The sequence below is a fragment of the Charadrius vociferus genome, unplaced genomic scaffold (genome assembly GCF_000708025.1).
Source record: "Charadrius vociferus isolate BGI_N301 unplaced genomic scaffold, ASM70802v2 scaffold363, whole genome shotgun sequence".
NCBI classification, from domain to species: domain Eukaryota; kingdom Metazoa; phylum Chordata; class Aves; order Charadriiformes; family Charadriidae; genus Charadrius; species Charadrius vociferus.
In genome coordinates, this window is record NW_009647942.1 from 2,413,853 (window position 1) to 2,433,406 (window position 19,554).

Consider the following 19,554-nt stretch of genomic DNA (forward strand, 5'->3'; position numbering starts at 1 on the left):
TCCCTGCCATCATACCAGGTACCCTCAACCACCCCGAAACAGCTATGTTTCCCTTCCCGTGTGTGCCCACTGGCCAGATTCAAGAAAGTTGCCCCATCCAAGACAGCTATTGGTGCACTCAGCTACTGCTGTCACTTCAGTGTTCTCCCGAACAAGGGCAACACCAAATCACGTCTAGCAGAAGTCAGCCTGAATTTGGCAGATCTGTGTACCAAACATCTGTTGCCCCAGCTGAAGTGATACTGAGGGTTTTACAATAACATAAACATAATTGCACCTAGGGTAAAACGGGACTTGATAACATTGCTTGGGAATAACAGTATTTTTATTTTAACAACTTTGCCTGTAGCCTTCAGAAATTTTCCTTCCCTGTGCTGGTACCTTGGGATATGAACACACGGTCTCTTGGGGAGGTAGCTGCAGTGGCTGCAGCAGCAATGCTGCCCACAGGGCATTACTGCCCTTCACTGGACATTCCTGTTGCCTACCCTCAACCAGCAGTAAATACTCCCTGAAGGGGATTTCAGCAGTTCTGTTTTACTTGGCATAAAAACTAGCTGGGAGTACTCAAGCAGGGTTTTACTTCATTTCAGATACAAATGCAATAACTTCCAGTTGAGGAAAAGTAATGAAATGCTGGAGGCAGTAATCTTTTAAACTGTTCCAGGGTGATCCACAGGAGCACATCATCTCCACCCTCACCATGCCTATTTTTGCAATCAGACATTTCCAGTGCTACCCTAAGCGCATGGTGCTGCCTTAATTCAGGCAGACAGCTCCTTGGGAAGTGCGCTTCGCAGAACAGTTGGAGCGAGTTTTTTTGGTTCAACTGTTTCAGCATGTATCTGTTGCCATATGGGAAATCAGATCAGAGGCAGACAGTTAACTTCTATTCAATTACTTTTATTTTTACAGATAACAACATACTGTCAGCAACAGCAGAGGTTTAGATGTCTTTCAGATCAAACAAATAGCTATCACTCATATTCACTTGGAAAAATACTGTGGAACAAGTTAGAATTTTTAAAATATAGGGGTTTTTTTCTATGTGACTTAAGAAATTGTAATACAGGAACATAGCGTAGGTTAGTACAGGCTAGCTTTCATTCTGGAGAGCTGGTAAGTTTTTTCCATGTCACCTTATGCATAATTTCTGCTTCTATCAATTTATCCAGAACACAGCTGAAAGTACAGCCCAGAAAGCTCTGCCACTCTAGACATATCTGACACTTTAAATAGATATCGTCCTTGAACTTCTAAAACATTTCAGGCCTGTGTAACTTTTATCACTACGTACAGGACTGCTGCAATATATTTAGGAATGTTTAAGTACCATCAGATAGATGGCAGCATCATTTCTGGTAGAAAAGAAGTATTGTCATTAAACAGCAGTAAACAATTTGCATTTCAGAAGACATAACTCTTTAGAAGAATTTTGTCAGAAGGATTTTCTGTTTCATGTTTAGTTTCTCCTGAATTTGGAATGAATTCAGACCTCCTCAACAGCAGTATTACACAATCTAAATATTACAAGTGCACCATTTTTAAATTTGTCTACCTAGATATTGTTCTCTGTGATATGGAACTATTTTGCACTTTTAAAACTGAGTTACAGTTCCAGATTGTCTCCTGTAATTTAAACTCTGAATCTGCTGAATTTGCAGTTCATGTAAATGAAAAGTCTATTACTGAGCAAGTCAGAGGATTTTGTGAAATGAAGGATAAAAGAAACTAAGCCTGCATTTTGCCCTTCCAAGTTTAGAAATCATCTGAAAAAAAAATTATTTTATCATAAATAGTACAATGTGGGATTTCTTACCCCTGGAAAACTTTGTTACTGTATATATTTTAAAGCTTCTTTTATAAATTTTAAATTTTAATGTCTAAACAGTAAAAAGGTTCCACGTCCATAGCATGATCTTAAATGCAATTTCTTTTAAATTGCTTTATGAGAGAGGGATCATGTATGTTTCTTAATAGTGGAAAAGTCTAGATATGGGAAAGGATTTTAGTCTAGGACATCCAAAGGACTTTTTTGTTTTACTTGAGAGATACATATCTAGCCTATTTCATCTTTATCATAGCTATCCTGAAAAAAAAAAAAAGAACCTACAGTGGCAGCGGTTTTACTCTGTTTTGTTTATTTATTTTTTCTATTTTCTGTGCTCAAACTGACATTAATTTCAGGCTGGGACGTAGTGGTCCTAAGCCATCTGTGATGGGACCAGGCTACCTGCAGAAAGGAACCTTGACCTTTAGCGGGGAGAAAAACTTAGCAAAATGTTTACATAGGATACACTCCAGCAGGGAAGAACCACCTTTAATCACAGCATAGAAAAACAAATCGCCATGAATAAAAGTGGGATGGCAGTTGGGACAAGGCTTACAGCCATCAAAAGAATGCGGATCTGGAATATTCCTCCATGGGGAGCGATAGTGGAACATTTTAAATTTGCTTTAAACTTGCTCATTTTAAAATGTAGTTTGATCCACCTAAGAGCGGGATTTTATGACTTCCTTGCCTCAGGAGCAAAGGGCTGGATTTGGCACCCAGCAAGACCCCTCCAGGTCTGCATGTCTTCGTGGCAACATGCTAACTGGTTGGCATATGTGTGCTGCAACAGCTTTGCCATGAAGACTGCAGTGCTCATGTTAAAACAGGCTCTTACATAGCCCTAAAACCAATATCCCCTAGAAAATTGCACTTCCCGAGTCTGCTCTTTGCTGGTGAATACTAAGCGAGGCGATGAGTCAGGTGAAGCTGACCCACAGTCGCTTGAGTCACACGCAGCTGCTGAGCCCGCAGGAGCTCCGAAGGTTCAAAACATGCCCCTCTGGTGGCACCTCCCCACGGCATGCTCTTGACACACACTCGGGATGGATGCTGGTCCCCACAGGACACTGGGCTCAGCCATGGGACCAGCCCCAGTTTCTACCAACACCAGTGAGCTATCATGCAGCCCACACGCTTAGACTGCTTAGGACAACCAGGCTGCAGCATTTAACTGATGTGCCAAAAGGACTCTTTATATTACATTGCATTGGCTCAGTTCTGCCTTTGGGTAAAGTGTTATTTTACATATTGTTGACTCCAGTAAAATTGGAACCGCGTACCTGAAGACTGCAATTCACCCCATTTGTTTAATGAAGGACTTTAGGGTAGGATTTTGAGAGTGAAAAAATGTTGCTGTCTGCCAGTTACTTTTAGAGCCAGATGTTTGGTCAAAACGTAGTTTAAGTCCCACTAATGGGGAAATCAAGTCCTGGGAAACAGGCTATATCTATAGAATTACGTCTGTATAAAATACTTTATGGTCCCTTAATCATTTATGGCTAATTCTTTCTGGATGGCAACTGCTGAAGGGGGTGGTGGAAGGGCCAATGAGAGCAGGGGGGGAGACCAGTCCTATCTCATTCCACACTTCAGAGAAAACAGATCCAATATCCACTGCTTTGCCAAATAGGCAGTTTAATTTTCACAGACCGTAGGCTTGTACCAGATGTGAATATTGGCTATGGGCCAGCTTTAAGCGGTGAGAGTGAAACACAGCTACCTCTCCCTTTTTCAGTGTCTTTTCATCAAAGCACGCGGGCTTCAATTTAAAAAAAAAAAAAGTGTTTATTAATGCACATGAATTCTCCTTGTGGAGAACGGCACTGCCGTGAACCTTGGCTGCCTGCTTGAGTCAGGACATACGCTCAACGCAATAGGTGCCCCCGATGCCCAGACAACATGCTGCAGCCATTTACCATATGTCATTGGCCATAGGCCTCGTAGGGATCAATTTCTGTGTCTTGAAGAAGGAAGACCTCAGCAGTATTTTGCAGGTCAAAGGCAGCAATCCCAGCCTGTCGCCATATGGGCGAGGTGTAGGTCACCAAATCAGACGGCACTGTAAATCAGCAGGTGGAGGTTGGACTCAGAGACTCTCTTGGAATTGTCCGGGCTTTGAAAAATAAAACAATAGAAGGTGTGTTCTTACCTCAGTTGCCTTGGGGGCATTAGCAAACTCCATTTGAAACAGTGCTGAAAGCAAGGTGAGGTATCTGGGATGGCAGCTCAAAATGAAGCCCACCTGAGCTCAAGCGGTTAACTCCCATGAGTTTCCAGGTTCCTTTGTCTCTGGTGTTATTTTAGTGACAGCAAGCTCACGGCATTTAAGAATGCACTTTTTTTGTAGTATAGACATCTCCTCAGTTATGATTCATGTCATTCTGCTGCATAGGCTTATTGAAATTCCTCAACATGTCACTCACCCTCAAGGCTTCATCACATTGTGTGAGTATGACTATAAAACTGTGCTGAAACAGAATTAATTTGGGACTTGCATTTATTGTCATTTTTATGCAGCTGAACTTTGTTCTGGTAGGCAAAACTCATAGTATCGTTTGATATGGAGTGACCAGCATAAAGGTTGAGATTCATAAAAGTTTTATTTGAATATTTGCCTTGATTTTGACTTCCCACACTGTCCTATTGAACACATTTTGCCATTTTGTTTGTCAGAAAGTGGTTTGAAAATGTTCCTGGTTATACAGAAGATCTCAACAGCACCTTTCTGATACACTTTCTCTCCATTTTGTGACCCAGGACTTGCTGTTGGTCTGGATCCACAAGGCTATGGGAACCCTGATTTCTGCTGGTTGTCTGTTCATGACACCCTTATCTGGAGTTTTGCTGGGCCCATCGTAATCGTTGTAGTTGTAAGTATGGTGGAATTGGCATCCTGAGCTGTCTCTTCCTTGCTGCTACCTTTTTTTTAATGTTTTATCAACCAATAGTCATAATGTGAAATGACTATATTCTTTCCATTTGAAGCTGATTTACTCCAGCTTGCTTCTTTTGCTTAAACAGATAAGACATGAGCTAAGCTCCTGGAAATCAGAGGGCTTCCTGCCAGTGCAAAGGTTGCTTGTGGAGCAATGGCTGTATGGCCAGAAACGTATTTATTTTTTCCTGTTTGCTTTGTTCCATGTTTGTGAGCTTATAAAACAAATCTACCAAATGAGCCATAACAAGTCCCTTCATCCAGAAGTCCTAAAGGGGTATTAAATAATTCCAATTGCAGGAATTAAAAAAAAAAAATGGCCTGGTGTTTAACTTCTCTGTTAAAACATCCCTCATTAACAGAGCACCAGAAGGTACATATCCATCGTGTGACTGTATGTTGAATACCAAGTGTGGTCTCCTCACTTCAAAAAGTATGAAGTAGACCTGGAAGGTGTGTAGATTTGGGTCACTAGACATCAGAGGTACGGGACAGCCCCTGCTGAAGGAGTAACTAGGTGGACTAGGAGCCTTCAGCCTAGAGAAGAGAAAGGTGCAGAGACGGGGAAGGGAGGAGCTTGTAATAGCATGGTGGCCTGGAGAATATGGCCATGAAGCCAACTGTTCAGTGTATGTTCCAACACAATTAGCAGTAGGAAGTGGCAGATTCAGAACAAACAGGACAAGCTACATTGTCGCTCCACAGGGAGGTAAGTTAGAAACTCAGAAACAAGACGGTGGTGGTGGTAAAGCTCTGCATGGTTTCAGAAAGTAACCAGACAAATTGCCAGCATCGTTATTCAAAATGAATTATTAAGTGCAAATGCACCACCCTACCTAGTACATTCCAGCTCTGGAAATCAGTGGAGGCTGGAGGAGTATTCAGAGGAATTATTGCCATACGCTTGCGCTGTTACTAGATTCTGCTTTGGCCCAGCTGAAACAAGATGCTGGGCTGAGTGAACCCGGGTCTGGACAAGGACAGCCATTCTTGAGTTTTTATGTTTCACTCCAGCCTCTTTTCATAGGGCTGTCTTACTGGGTTTCATCCAGATCAAGTCCCAGGATGTTCTTGACTGTGTGGCTTGAAATAAGATGAATTTTGGAACTTTGAGACGTGTAAATTGAAAGAAAAATATTCTTGGAACCGCAAACCATTTTAGGATAAAAATTGCATTGTCATTGAAAACTGAGCCCTAACAACTTTATAGAAAGAATCCACGCTGTTATTTCAATTTCCTTTTCAGATAAACACTGTCATCTTTATACTGGCAATGAAAGCATCGTGCAGACGAAGGCAACGTTCATTTGAAAAAACTGGAGTTGTGTAAGTTTGGGCTCAAAAACCTGTAGACAAAGTTCTGGCCAGGAATAATAAAGAGACAGAATTGTCTAAAAGCAAGTGTTGGGGTGGGAAATACATAAGATATTTGGAGGAGACAGTCAGCATTGGTAGAGGAGATTGGAGCTGCTTCACCATCACTTACTCCTAGGGTTCCCTTGGAGGCTCTCTAAAAACACCACCATGCTGCTCTGCACCACCAAGTGTAGGCAGGAGAAGGGAGGGGAGAGGGAAAGGTCTGGTCCCCAGATGGTATCATTACAGTCCTTTCAGAACTTTCATCATACTCCCTACAACACTGTCACTTCGCCTCCACCCATGGCATGCCCTGGTAAGACATAGTTCTTGGTCTCCCTGTGCTCACCTATGGCTCAGAAAGGTCTCCGCTCACGAACGCCAGGGTGACCGGCCATGTCGTGGCAGAGACCCATCGAGGTTTCCATGCTGAGGGCCAGCCTCCCTCCGTCCCACTCCCTGTGGGACGAGCAGAAAGCCTCGCAAGCTGCAACCTGCCGCCTTCCTGAGCTGCTGTGGCAGCATGTTCCTATTAATGTCTGTTTTGCCCAAAGCTCAGAATTTACCTGTGAACTGAAACATGATTAGCTAGTGGCAAGACAGCCCTTTTTTATTTTTTCATATAGGTAGCAGTATGAGATTTCAAAAGGCTTTTTCCAGCTATTTGTTCAGCCCTGGCTGCTGGGTAATTTTTTTCTTTTTTAAATCTCCCTAAACAAATGAAGTATAATTGCTACTTAATGGCAGCTCTTTTATTCATAGTACAAAACTTTTGCCACTGGAATTGTGACCATCTTTTGAAAGCGTCTGTGGAAAAATTTTTTTAAGTAAACAAATATTCCCGAGTGCCCTCAATCTAAAACCCTGGGCTGTAATGTTGAGGAGGAATGTGAGAGTGAACTTGACAAACAGAAATGAGACGGATGTGGCCATTTACCGCCCAGATCTCTTCCTCAGAGTCAACAAGGCTGAACAGCATGGGCTTGGCGAACAGCCTGGTTTGTTTAACGAAAACCTTGGAAACAAACTTGAAAAGAAAATACCTTTTTTTTACCTGACTATGCTAAGTCATTGAGTACTGCAATGGGAGAATTGGGAACTGGGAGCTGGTGAACGCTGCCCTAATTTTCCCCAAGGTCCTTTCCAGTTGGCGAATCCTCGGGCACATGGCACCGCCTGTGCGGAGAAGTTGGGCTGTTCTCCTGTATCCTGTCACGCTGCAAATGCCCATCTGTGTTTGCTTTACAGCTCTGTGCTGCGTACGGCGTTCCTGCTCTTGCTGCTCATCAGTGCCACGTGGCTGCTGGGGCTGATGGCGGTGAACAGCGATGTCATGACGTTTCACTATCTCTTTGCCATTTTCAGCTGCCTGCAGGTAAGTTGGATGGTGTCTTGTCCGTGGCAGACCTCAGTGAGCATGCTGCTGCACCTAGACCTCCAGAAACCTGCTAAACATGAGCTGACAGAGATGTCAAGTACAATTTTTGCTCTCTTTTCTCAAAGAGAGGGTTCTTTTCACAAAAAACACAACTTTGAGTAATTTCATCTCTCACTTCTAGTCATTCTAAAGATAAGTGCTCTACTACTGTAACCTGTGACAGATAAATAACAGAAGGCAATTATACCTCTGGTTTCGTAGAGACAAAAATCTTTGTTACTGTCTTCTGCCTGCTCATTTTCAACAGTTGTTCTGTTGCTACGGCGAATAAGAGACTGTTTTATTTCACCCAGAGTGGATGGCTTCAAGTTCAAGGCCTTCACAAATTAAGTTACTGTTTAAGGAAATGAAACAAATAATTATTTTCAAACACAACCCATTGCATTAGGGATTTACTAGGTTGCCTGTCCTCACGTGCGCGCTTGTTGATTAAAGATGCAGAACATAGTTATTTGTAGGAGACCTGGCACGGAAGTAGTCATGAAGCTTCATGTTGGTCACAACTTGAATGTGACCAAGGACAGCAGTAACTGTTGTGGTAAGTTCCTGCAGTATTAAAACAGCTACTGCTAGCAGGTCACTCTTGTCATCTGCAGCAGAACAGCCACAGATTGCTTCCAAGGAGAAAAAGAAGTCTGATGGGTCTCCACCCCAGACAGGCCAGCCTGGAGCAAGGTTATTTTGCCATTGCAACTGGTGTGCTCTGAAATAAATACACCTAACTCAGGCTGTAAAACCAGGCTTCGACAAGCCTAAAATTAAATTAAATTAAATATAAACCTGTTGAGAGGGAGGAAAGTCAGCAGCTGGAATTCTCCAAACTTGCCCAGAGAGGCACAATGTATGTGGCGTTTCACGTCATTGCCTTCTTTGAACTTGCATTTTTAGAGAGACATTTATGTGAATTTTATTAATGAATAATCCCAAAGTGCTAATGCCAGCTAAGATCCCGTTTGATTGAATGTTTAGAAAGTGAGCCTGAAGTTTAAAGTTTCTCTAGGTCAATTGCTTTGGCTGAAATGATGAAATGCAGGCATCTTGTGGTGTTGGTACAGCTGCAACTTCATGAGTGATTGGCTTCTATATACTATATCTCCAACCAAAATTGATAACAATTTGGCAGCTGCATGAATTCCCTCAGAGTGAATACATCTGAAGGCACACACGTGTGTGCCCCGTGCCCCCTGCCCCAGCAAAAGCTGTTGATGTGGGTGTCTGGCAGCCAACAACTGCCCAGCCCTGAGGATTTCAGCAATTTTCCCACAAAAGGTATTGCTTAACCGAGAAAATTGTGGGGCAGAAGTTGGGACCTCTCTGCCCGTAGTATCTCTCCACATTTCACAATGCTTCCTAAACTTCTCTAAGCAGCAGTATTAAGGACACCTACCACAGAAGTTCCCCATTTCCAGAGGTTTTCACTAAAGGCTACGATATTTTTTTATGTGCTGCTATTGATTTTCTCTCATTGTCAGTGTAAAATCTCTAAAATCTTAATGCAAGCACAACCCTGAAACTCCCTGCAGCGTCTTCCAGTGGGACACTGAGGTCCCCATTAGATATTTTGAGGAGAACATTTCCTCCCGAACAGTCAGGGAGGGTGACACCTACCACAAGCTCTGCTCTGTAAATCCTGGAGTAGCACATCATTGTGTATATTTTCCCAGGCCCTTTTATGCACATTTGAACATGGAAGCAAATTATGAAGAAGTCCTAGGAGGTCAATCAATGGCATTTCAGTCAAAGACAGAAAATAGTTACCACTACTGAAATCATGGACTACGAACTAGAATTCAGGGGCTATTTCAGAAAGGCTGTTCTGTAATATCTGTTTGTATTTGCAGCTTGGTAGTAGTGAATCATTTAGATTTATTCTTCCTCTCTCTAAAATGATCCAGGGGCTGTTCATTTTCTTCTTCCACTGCGTATTTAACAAAGAAGTCAGGAAGCACTTGAAGAACACTTTAACTGGAAAAAAACCTCTTCCGGATGATTCCACTGCAACAAGAGCTACATTATTAACTGTAAGGAAGAAACACTGGGAAAAAACATCCTCTTGCTGGTGGAAGTTACCTAAATACAGTTATAGTTGGCTTGTCCATAGTTAAGTGTATTGTCTGGTTGGTCTCGGTGACTTGTACAAAGATTACCGATGGCCTCTCTCAAAAGTTTTGATTACTGTTTTAATTAAAACTTTTGAGAGCAAGTATTTTTTTTCCTCGACATCGAAAACCATTTGGTTCCTTCAAGACTTAATGCATGGGTGGGTAACGTGTGGTTTTGATAGGATCGTTCACTGTTGGTTTGTGTCTTTTTTTTACTTTCAGCGATCTCTGAACTGTAACAACACATATATAGAAGAGCCAAATATGTATCGCACAACTATTGGGGAATCCACTGTCTCCCTAGAAAGCACCGTCAGGTCAGCCAAGAGCCACAATAGCTACCTTGCTTATATTCTCAGGTAATCAGGTGGCAGGTGCATGGCTTTCAGGTGCTTGCCTTTCCCTTCTCATTGCTCTTGTGGAAAACAGAAATGTTTTGGTTCAAATGCTACTTGTTTTTTGTCTTAACAGTTCTGTTTTATGTGACTGTCATTTTCTCCCATGCATTTTCTTTTGCATGTGTCTTTGGTGGGGAGTTCCAACAGTGCAGTGCTTAACATAACCACTAGGTTAACTATACGGGCCATGCTGCTTGCCTGTTAAAATTCAGTCATGTCTTAAGGAGTGGGATTTAGCTTATTAACTGCAGGGTTTTTCAGAGTGTGATTCATGTGGCCAAAGGCAGACAGCTAGGTTAGGATAATTTATGTCTTGCTGTAAAAGCGACCACATTGATATTCAAGCACAGGCTGGCGAGCGTCCACTGCAGCTGTCTGCATTTGACCAGAAGAATCTCATCTGCATGTCTGCTTTGTTGTTAAGAACAGTAAAGTGACCAAGAAAGTTGTCCGCTGTTTTTATTCCCTAAGGGATGAGGCTGCTCATAAGCTCAGTGGATCCTCAAGTCAAGCAAGGGCTGGTCAGACTGAAGCAGATTCCTCCATTTTTCATAGGAATCCATCAAAATCCAATGGTAAGAATTACTTCCAAATGCTTTGACCCAGTTTTACACCTTTTCCTTCTCAGCACTTTTTTCAAAGGCTTCGACGATAGAAAGAATAGTTAGTCTGACTCAGTGTGTCTGATTCTCATTATGCTCTTGGCATAATGAGCTATGCAATGGTTGCTTTACTAGGGAATCCTGGAATGGAAATACCATGTATCTGCTTCTTGTGATGGTTCGGTTTTAATCTGACAGCTGTCACAGCTGTTGACAGTTTCTGGCGTCCCCTTTCTTTCTCACAAATTATGTGCTGTTGCTCTTGATTTTTAATTGGAGATCTTTTAACGTTTGAGACCTTGAGGCAATATCCTCTTTTACTGCTGTGTGTTTTGTACAAGAAAATGAAAACTGTCTCTTGCCTGACTTCCTTTCATTTGGGGTCTTAATGTTAAATTTTGTTGCCTTGTAGCAGTTTTTAAGAGTGCATTTGCAGATTCTTAATATTTCTAGGTACTTCGGTTTGCCTGTGTGTTCTGTTGATTGAGATCCTGTGGAGTTACTGTTCTCCGCATTGAATGGGGTAAAAAGCGTCCCCATTCTGTTCTGCACCTCCTGTGCACATAAAAGGTCCTGCCCCCTAGCTGGGCCAAGCAGTTGGGCTTCCCATAATTACTTAGATGGATGGATGCCACAGTCCTTGTGAATTAATCCTATGTACACTTACGGATGTAAGAGCTCATCCCTGGCACGGCCTGAACCAGATGCCTGCCTTTCCTTTCTCCTTTTACGTTTGTCAGATAGATGTGCTCAACTCCTGTCCGTGCTCTCATCGCTGTGTTTCCCCTTTCCACGCTTGTAGAGCACGATTCAGACTCCGACAGCGAACTGTCCCTTGATGAACACAGCAGCTCTTACGCCTCCTCCCATTCATCGGACAGCGAGGAAGATGGGCTCGAGCCGGAGAAAAAGTGGAACACATCCACTTCCAAAAATAATGAACGTGGCCCACTCCACAGCACACCCAAAGGTACTCCCAGTGCGAGGGGAGAGCAATGGACTTATTCCCTTCTTTAAAATAGCTTTAGAGTAGATGGGACAATTTTGCCAGACTAGCAATACAATTGAGACGGCATCCCTACCACTTGCATTTTCTTCCTCCCAAGGGCTTGTTCACGGGGGTGAACAGTGCAAGTAAAAGGATGCTTGAGCAAGTCTGCGACTTACGGCGCTCAGACAGACCGCAGTCAGGGGGTTTGCAGGCAGGTGCTACGCAACCAGGAAAGTCTCACATGAAGGAAGAGGAAGAGGAGGAAGGAGCTGGTTATTTTGAGGGCAGGGGGAAGAAACACCTGCCTCTCCTCATGCAATACGGGCACATGGATTTAGTGGGGTTGGAGAGGTCATGCACCTAAAGAGTAGGAGATCATTGGCCATTGGTATCAATACTGTGTGGCAGAATGCAGGCATTTCTAGGTGCAGTTCATCTTGTTCTAAAGATAAGTCGGCTTAGAGTGACAGATGTCCAGGCTGTGTGCTGGTGCTCTGCACAGACACAGCACGAGGTGCCTCAGGTGCCCTCACCCCTCAGAAGCCAGCATCCCCAGGGAGCTGGTGGGATCGCCAGCCCTGGGGAGCTGAGAGAGCAGGTTTGATTCACACCTGTCAGTAATGGCGGCAGTGACCTTGCTGTGGGAAGCGCCCTGCCATCCTACCAGGCATGTTTTGTGGGTGTTGCTGCACCCGGAGGGCAGTGCAGTCCAGCAGGGATCGTCTGAGGCGTTGCTCTGGTTTGACATGCAACTCCTCCCCAGCCAATGGGAACAGGACTGGCTGGACAGAGGTTGAGAAGGTCTATCAAAAGTGGTTTTCGAGCTAGTGTTTTTTTGCATTGCAGTTGATACCCTTCCCAATCATGTGAAACCCTATTGGCCCACAGAGTACGTAATGGCCAGCGACAGTGAGGACCCCAGCGGGAAGCAGAAACTCAAAGTCGAGACCAAGGTCAACGTAGAGCTTCACAGGGAAAACCAGGTGAACCACAGCAACGAAGCACCCCAGGACAAGGAAAACGAAGGGCAGCAGAAGGAGAACAGACCTCTGTCCTACCAGAATAACCAGCAGCCGGAGCAGAGGAAAGGTAGCATGGCCAACCCAGCCTCACAGCTGGACTGGGAGACCAGGGGTTAACAAGCATTAATTAGTTCATACGGTAGCTGTATCAAAGAAGAGCACTTTCCAAGTGGCTTCAACCTGTGTAACCAGATATGCCATGGGAAGCTTGTAGGTAGTTGCTGAAGTCTAAAATTTTGGTTTTGAAATAAAGTGACAAACTAGAAGTCTGATTAATCATAGAATCATAGAATGGTTTAGGTTGGAAAGGACCGTGAAGATCATCGAGTTCCAACCTCCCTGCCATAGGCAGGGACCCCCTCCCCTAGCAGCAGGTGCACCGGTTGGAGAGGACCTTGAAGATCAGCGCGTTCCAACGCCCCTGCCATAGGCAGGGACACCTCCAACTAGACCAGGTTGCCCAAGGCCACATCCATCCAGCCTGGCCTTGAACACCTGCAGGGATGGGGCCTCAACAACATCTCTGGGCAACCTGTTCCAGTGCCTTACTACCCTTAAAGTGAAAAACTTCTTCCTAATGTTTAATCTAAACCTGCCCTCTTCCAATTTATAGACATTCGCCCTCATCCTGTCACTACATGCCCTAGTAAAAAGTCCTTCCCCAGCTCTCCTGTAGGCCCCTTTTAAGTACTGGAAGGCGGCAATAAGATCTCCCCGGAGCCTTCTCTTCTCCAGGCTGAACAGCCACAACTCTCTCAGCCTCTCCTCACAGGAGAGGTGCTCCAGCCCTCGGATCATCCTCGTGGCTCTCCTCTGGACACGCTCCAGCAGGTCCATGTCTTTCTTATGTTGGGGACTCCAGAGCTGGGTGCAGTACTCCAGGTGGGGTCTCACAAGAGTGGAGTAGAGGGGCAGAATCACCTCCTTTGACCTGCTGGCCACACTTCTTTTGATGCAGCAGTGTCACTTCTTGAATGTGTTCAGCTTGATAAATGAAATTACTGATACATTTCAAAACTCTCATTATTCCCTCTTTTCTGTAACAGGCATCTTAAAAAATAAAGTCACCTACCCTCCTCCACTGGTGGACAAGAATATGAAGAATCGACTGCGGGAAAAGCTATCAGATTACAATCAGACCACGATCTCATCCAGGACTACTTCCCTGGGGACAAATGATGGGGTCCGCTCTCCCTCAGACTCGGGGGTGACAGTAAAAAATGCTCGGAGAGAGCAGTCTCGAGACCAGCTCAATGGCATGGCCATGAACCTCCATGTGGGAACAGGACATGCTGACACCTCAGACTCAGAGTAAGTGCCGCATCGGGATGTCCTGGCAGACCTCCTGTGTCTCCAGCCTCTCCTTTTGCTTTCCGGCCCCAAACTCCCACTGAGCAAGGATTTCACTTGGTGACTGGACCAGAGTCCTTCACCAGTGAGTGCCCTGAGTGCTTGTCCGTACCACGTCCTCAAGCCACGGTGTTTCATTGATGAGAAAGCCAAAACCGAGTATCACAGGCACGGTGCCGTGACCGACACCTGTCAGTGGTTACCCTGGCATGCTCTGAATTGGCAAGCTGGTGTGTTACTGGTATGCTAGGGAATAGAGCAACCTAGCTCTGCCCCGTCCCCTTACTGTGGCACTTGCTGTGCTTGGTGTGGTGACCCATGGTCACAGCGAACCAGGCTCCCTCATCCACATGAATTATCTATCCCCTCCCTGCCTGGTGAGCTGCTGAGGTCATCACCTTCCCCAGCCCATCACCAGGACAAGGACTGGCTTTTTCCAGTCCCTCATGCTGCTGGGTGTCCATGCTAGGCTCAGCAATGCCCACCCATGGCCCCAGGAGCCATATGTGCCCTCAGGGGTGCTCTGTTCAGGGCTACCCCCTGCTCCTGCTGCTCTGCCCCCAACACCTCACCTTCACCCCCCTCAGACCATGGGAACAGTTATTTTTTCCTCTGTTTTTTACCTGTCCTCCCCTTTTGCAGTGGGGAGAGTGTTTGGGGCCATTAAGGACCTATTACTAACGGGGTACAGTTAATTATAATGTGGCCAGTACCAGGCACTGAAGGAAAAGGATAAGTGCAGGGCAAACATGGAGCAGCACTTCTTGATGTGTGTCCAGTAAGACCAGCAAGAGCTGTTGTGGGTGTCTGTCAGCCAGCTTGGAGGAGGGTGGGTGGGGGCAAGACTCCAGTAAAGAGGACCCCTGAGGAAGCCCAGTGTTTTGGGGGGGAAAGGTGCTAAGCTGGGGGGAACATGGGGTGGGTGTCCAGCTGGGCAGAGGGAAACCATTGCTGGAGGAGGAGATCCAAAGGCTACAGAGAAAGTGCCATGTCAAGCTAGTGACACTAAATTGCCAGGTGCACGATTCCCACCCACTACATGGCAATCGGTGTGCGTGTTTGCCATTGTAAGCTAAATCAAACACTAGCAAAAGCCTGAGCAAGCTTCCAGCCAAAGGGTGTTCTCAGAAACCTCATTACTTGTCATAACTCTCACATTTAAAATGAGAACAACAGCCATGTGTAAAGTCTGCACAAACATTTTACGCACATAGTCTTTCTTATATTAACACCCCCATAATGGCCTCATTCTTTCTCCAAACCAAGAGAAAATTTCTCACCCAGCTTCCACTCTGACATTGTCCCACCGTGCTTTAGACACACATGTTGTCTGGATGCACAGACCATTCCCAGCTCACTATAAAAGTACATCTTTGGTTTTCTGGGAACTGGCTGTTGAAATATATCCTGGTTAGCCAGGAAACAGAGATGTCTTTAACAAGCGATAACTACTTGTGGCTACCAGGTAATGCATTCATCACTGGAGAATAACTAGTCAACTTGTACTAAGCAACTGTTTTATCTCCACACCTTTTGCATACTGTAAAACTCTGCTGTTTGACAGCAGAATGCATGAAATACCAGGTTTCTAACAGCCTGTAAGATTTGTGTGTGAACCTCACATCTTCACCCAAGCGTTAGCCAAATACAAGCCCTCTGTAGAGCTTCATCTAAGAGTGCATCTCTTGTGTACTGCCCAGCATTGTTTCTCCCAGCTGGTCATCCCCTCCAGGGCAGCATTGCCCATGCAAGTGTTGGTTTGGCAAAGCATGGAGCTAAAAAAAAAAGCCCGTGCTAAAAAGGATTAGGTGGTTTTGGGTGGAGTGGTTTGCCTGTGTCTGTTTAACCCCAAGCCTGCATGATTACTTCTTCTCACTAACAGAGGCAGTAACGAAACTTCGATTTGAACCATCAGGAAACTGTGATCGCCGCTGCACAGTTCTGAACTCCTTGCCACAGGGTCGCCGCCTGCCCGCCTCGGACTTCGTCGGAGTGGCCGCATAGCGAGGAGGATGAGGTGGGCATTGATTCCCACGTGGTTTCACATTATGGCAGACTCCTGACCGCGCGCGGCGGATACACAGTGCCCAGTTGCGCCTGCGATAAGGCTGCTGTGTGGTACGTTCTGCGCGGCATCAACCCATGCCAAAACACGTGGAAATGGCCACAAGGATGCACTGTGAGGGACGGATACCTGCTTGCAGTGTGGACGGTGCTGCAGGGGTTGCTCATTACTGGGGAGAACCAAGGCAAAACACGTTATTATCACAGTGGACCCACAGTAAGTCAGTCCATCAGCCTTAAGACAAGCACCAGGAGACACCTCTTGCGGAGTTTTGTCTGACTACAGTGTGAACCCTTCGGCTTGCTGGGCTCTAGGGAGGAATATCCCAACAAGTGTCCTTTCGTTTCTATGCCAGCATCTCTATCCACACCCCTATGGACTTGTCATCTTAAGAATAAAAAAAAAAAAAATCCTTTATATATATATAAAAAGTGTAGATACTTTTATATATTTTGTATGGTGTTGCTAAAGAAAAAGTTGCTTTGTATATTTTACATTTATATGGATCTTCTTAATTTGATAATAGGAAATCAATTAAAAGAGGTTTTGATATTTTTTATATGAACATTGCACAATTTTACTTGAATTTGGCATTTGATAAAGTAACTGAGGTTTGCATGGAAGCCACCTTAAGATGCAATGCAATCTTCAAAGTAATATGGTAAAGATTACATTGAAATCCATGGCTGTAATTTATAAGTTTTGTTGACAGATTTTGGAACACTTTAAGGACACAGTATGTTTTTTTTTCGTAACCTCTTCTAAAACCTGCAAAAAAATGTTTTGTTTTTTTTATTTCTTGGTGTTTTGACCTCTTCTCTCAAGTGCATTGAAATGTTCAGCAACTAAATGTTCAGGACTAAAAATAAGTCATATCTTCATCTAAGATTTCAACACAGTTCTTGTCTGGAAGAAGTCAAATCAATGTTTCCCTTACCAAGAACAAGAAAACAAGTGGGTCGTTGTATGGCTTTGACTTTGGTCTGGCTCTGCAACAAACCAGTGCTCTGCGTGTCCCAAGAAGAGGGCCCTCCTCCTGTGGGGCAAGTTCTGCCTCAGGCACAGTATTTTATTTTACTGTTAATTTCTTTCACACTGGTGTCAGCACGTTGCTAATCAAAACAGAAATACAAGTCTTTAAGGATGCCCAAGTTTCACTGCCCAGCTCTTTGACAAAGCCCCGGCCTTCTTGCTGTTTCAAAAAGCACGTGAAAGGCTTAAGGTGACATGTTTCCTGCAAAATATGCTGGTTTCACAAGTATAGGAAAGTTAAGCATGGCCTGTCTGCCACCTTCACCTTCCTGCAGTGTTTACAAGGAAAGAAAAAATAAGATGTGAAAAAGTTTGCATCCAACAGCTGGGGCAGAGGTCTGCTGGAAGCTGCCCATGGTGGGAATACGCAACTCAGAGGGTGGCGACGGTGTGGCCGTGATCTGCTGTCTGTCACCAAGGCTTTCAGGAGCGCCTCGCTCGCTGTAGCAGTCCTTTTGGGAAAATACTGGCTTTCGTTTGTGTAACTGTGTGTGCGAAAGGGAAAAAAAAGAGAAAATCAGGCTAAATAAAATGCAGAGGTTGAGGGAAAAATGAAATAATATATACTGTAATCTTGGCTTCACTGTATTCGTATGCATTTTCAAATGTATCGAGGAGGCCTTTGGAAGGGGAGAGGGAGGAAAGGTGCTGTTCCTTTAAAAATTATGCAACATACTGTGTGACATTTTCTGACTGAAAAAAAGTTTTGAATGTTTTAAGGGTCTGGCACTTGGCTGTGTGCTCAGGCATTGTGTATAACCCACGCTAGTTGTTTTTACATCTGTGTATGTATATTTTGTCCCAGTGAGATGTAGGTAGTTTTATTTTGATCAGAATTGTTGCAGTAAATGAGGGTCAGCTGTATTAATGACAAAAAAATTAAAACCTATTTTTATGACTTTTTAAGAGCTTTATGGCAGATTAGACACTGGAGGGTTTTTTTTTAACAAATGTATATTTATTAATGTGCAGAACACTGGAATTGCAGCACAGATGAAAGGAGAATTTACAATAAATTAAGAAAAATTTTTTTTGAACTTGTATTCTTCATCTGGTGGTTTATTTTAAGTGCAATACAGATGCTGAGGATCCAAATGGCATTTCCCAGGGTTTAGAAAGTAGCAGGAGGGGGAACGTACGGGTGCCCATCGCTCTCGCTGAGGAAGCTGAGGCTGTAAAGCGTCAGACGCCAGCGCTGCTCCCTGTGGGATGCTTCCAGCCCCGGATGTTGTCTCATGGGGGCTTTGCTCCCAGTGGACATCCACACACACAATCCCCCTTCCAGCCCAGTGCCCTTCGCTGGCAGAGGATGCCACCGCATACATTGCGTTTCAGTCCAAACCTGCGGCATTTCTCACACCTGGGAAACAGTCTGTGGAAGGAAAACACCTTCTTCTAACCCAGAGCGATGCAGACCGCCGGGAGAGCACTGGGTTTAGAAAACACAATTTGGAGAGGAGCAAGGGGGGGATGAGGCAGCCAGCCCAGCCCATGAAAGCCTGCAATGAGAAGGACCTTTTTGGACTTTCTTGGCTACGTTCTTGGCTTTCCCAAGCCAGCTGAGGCCAAGCCATGGTCTTGCTCACTCTGTACTTTTCAGGCTGTCATGCAAGTCTTCATTCACGCGTCTCACAAGGCACAGCAGTGACCTGCACGTGTCTGCCAGCTTTCTGGAAATACAAGTATTTCTCAGTATCATCAGGCCAGTTTTTCCGTAAATGTTTCTAAACATCAGGCAACAAACTGGGAGAGTGTGAAGTCAGGGAGAGAGAGGCTGGTTACTGTCATGATTTAGGGGCAAAATCAAAGAGAGGATCTTCAATTTGCAAACAGCTCTGCCAAAACTAAACAAAATTAAACAAATCCAAGCAATTAGCCCAAAGGGAAACTGTTCTAAATTTTATTGTACAAGTTCATTTTTTGGTGGAACACTAATACATGAGTTTGTCTCAAGTATTAGTTCACTTTACTGTGGAAAAGCAGAAATAAGCCTCAGGCTTTCACATAAGCAGGATAGTTAGGGGACAGACCAGCCTGTGATCCTGTCACCGGTAACAGCCAACAGCAGATGTTTCGGAAAAGAGGATTATCAGCCACACGTTACATGGCAAGGTGGCCCCAGCAGGGTCCACAGCCCCCACCACGCTGTAGCGCAGGTGTCCCCAACAGGAGGGGTTGTGCTTGTCTCCAGCAGGCTTTTTTTTTCTCCAATAGCGTGTACTGTTGTGTTTTGGCCCCATATAAACTTCTGGTACACATTGCGTTGCCTGATTCGGTCATAAGCAGCATGAAGCTCATCTTCAGCTTTAGTGCTGTTCCCTGCAATGGACACCTTTGCTGCCTGCACCACGAGAAGCAGTGAGCAACCATTTCTCAGTCACCTTCTCCAGGTCACAGAGGAAGACTGGCTCTGTCCTAGAGCACTTGGG

General features: G+C 44.7%; 1 protein-coding gene across 1 annotated transcript in view; it reads left to right on the top strand.

Annotated features, from left to right (window-relative positions):
• The window catches only part of CELSR1 (cadherin, EGF LAG seven-pass G-type receptor 1), a 174,455-nt gene extending 158,502 nt beyond the window's left edge, over positions 1-15,953 (top strand). The window contains 12 exon segments of the mRNA XM_009883222.1: positions 387-413; positions 1,344-1,361; positions 4,592-4,704; positions 6,016-6,095; positions 7,374-7,500; positions 9,459-9,584; positions 9,888-9,982; positions 10,535-10,638; positions 11,468-11,635; positions 12,503-12,745; positions 13,725-13,989; positions 15,911-15,953. Coding sequence (XP_009881524.1) covers positions 387-413; positions 1,344-1,361; positions 4,592-4,704; positions 6,016-6,095; positions 7,374-7,500; positions 9,459-9,584; positions 9,888-9,982; positions 10,535-10,638; positions 11,468-11,635; positions 12,503-12,745; positions 13,725-13,989; positions 15,911-15,953 — 1,409 coding nt within the window.
• Positions 15,954-19,554: the final 3,601 nt, after the last annotated feature.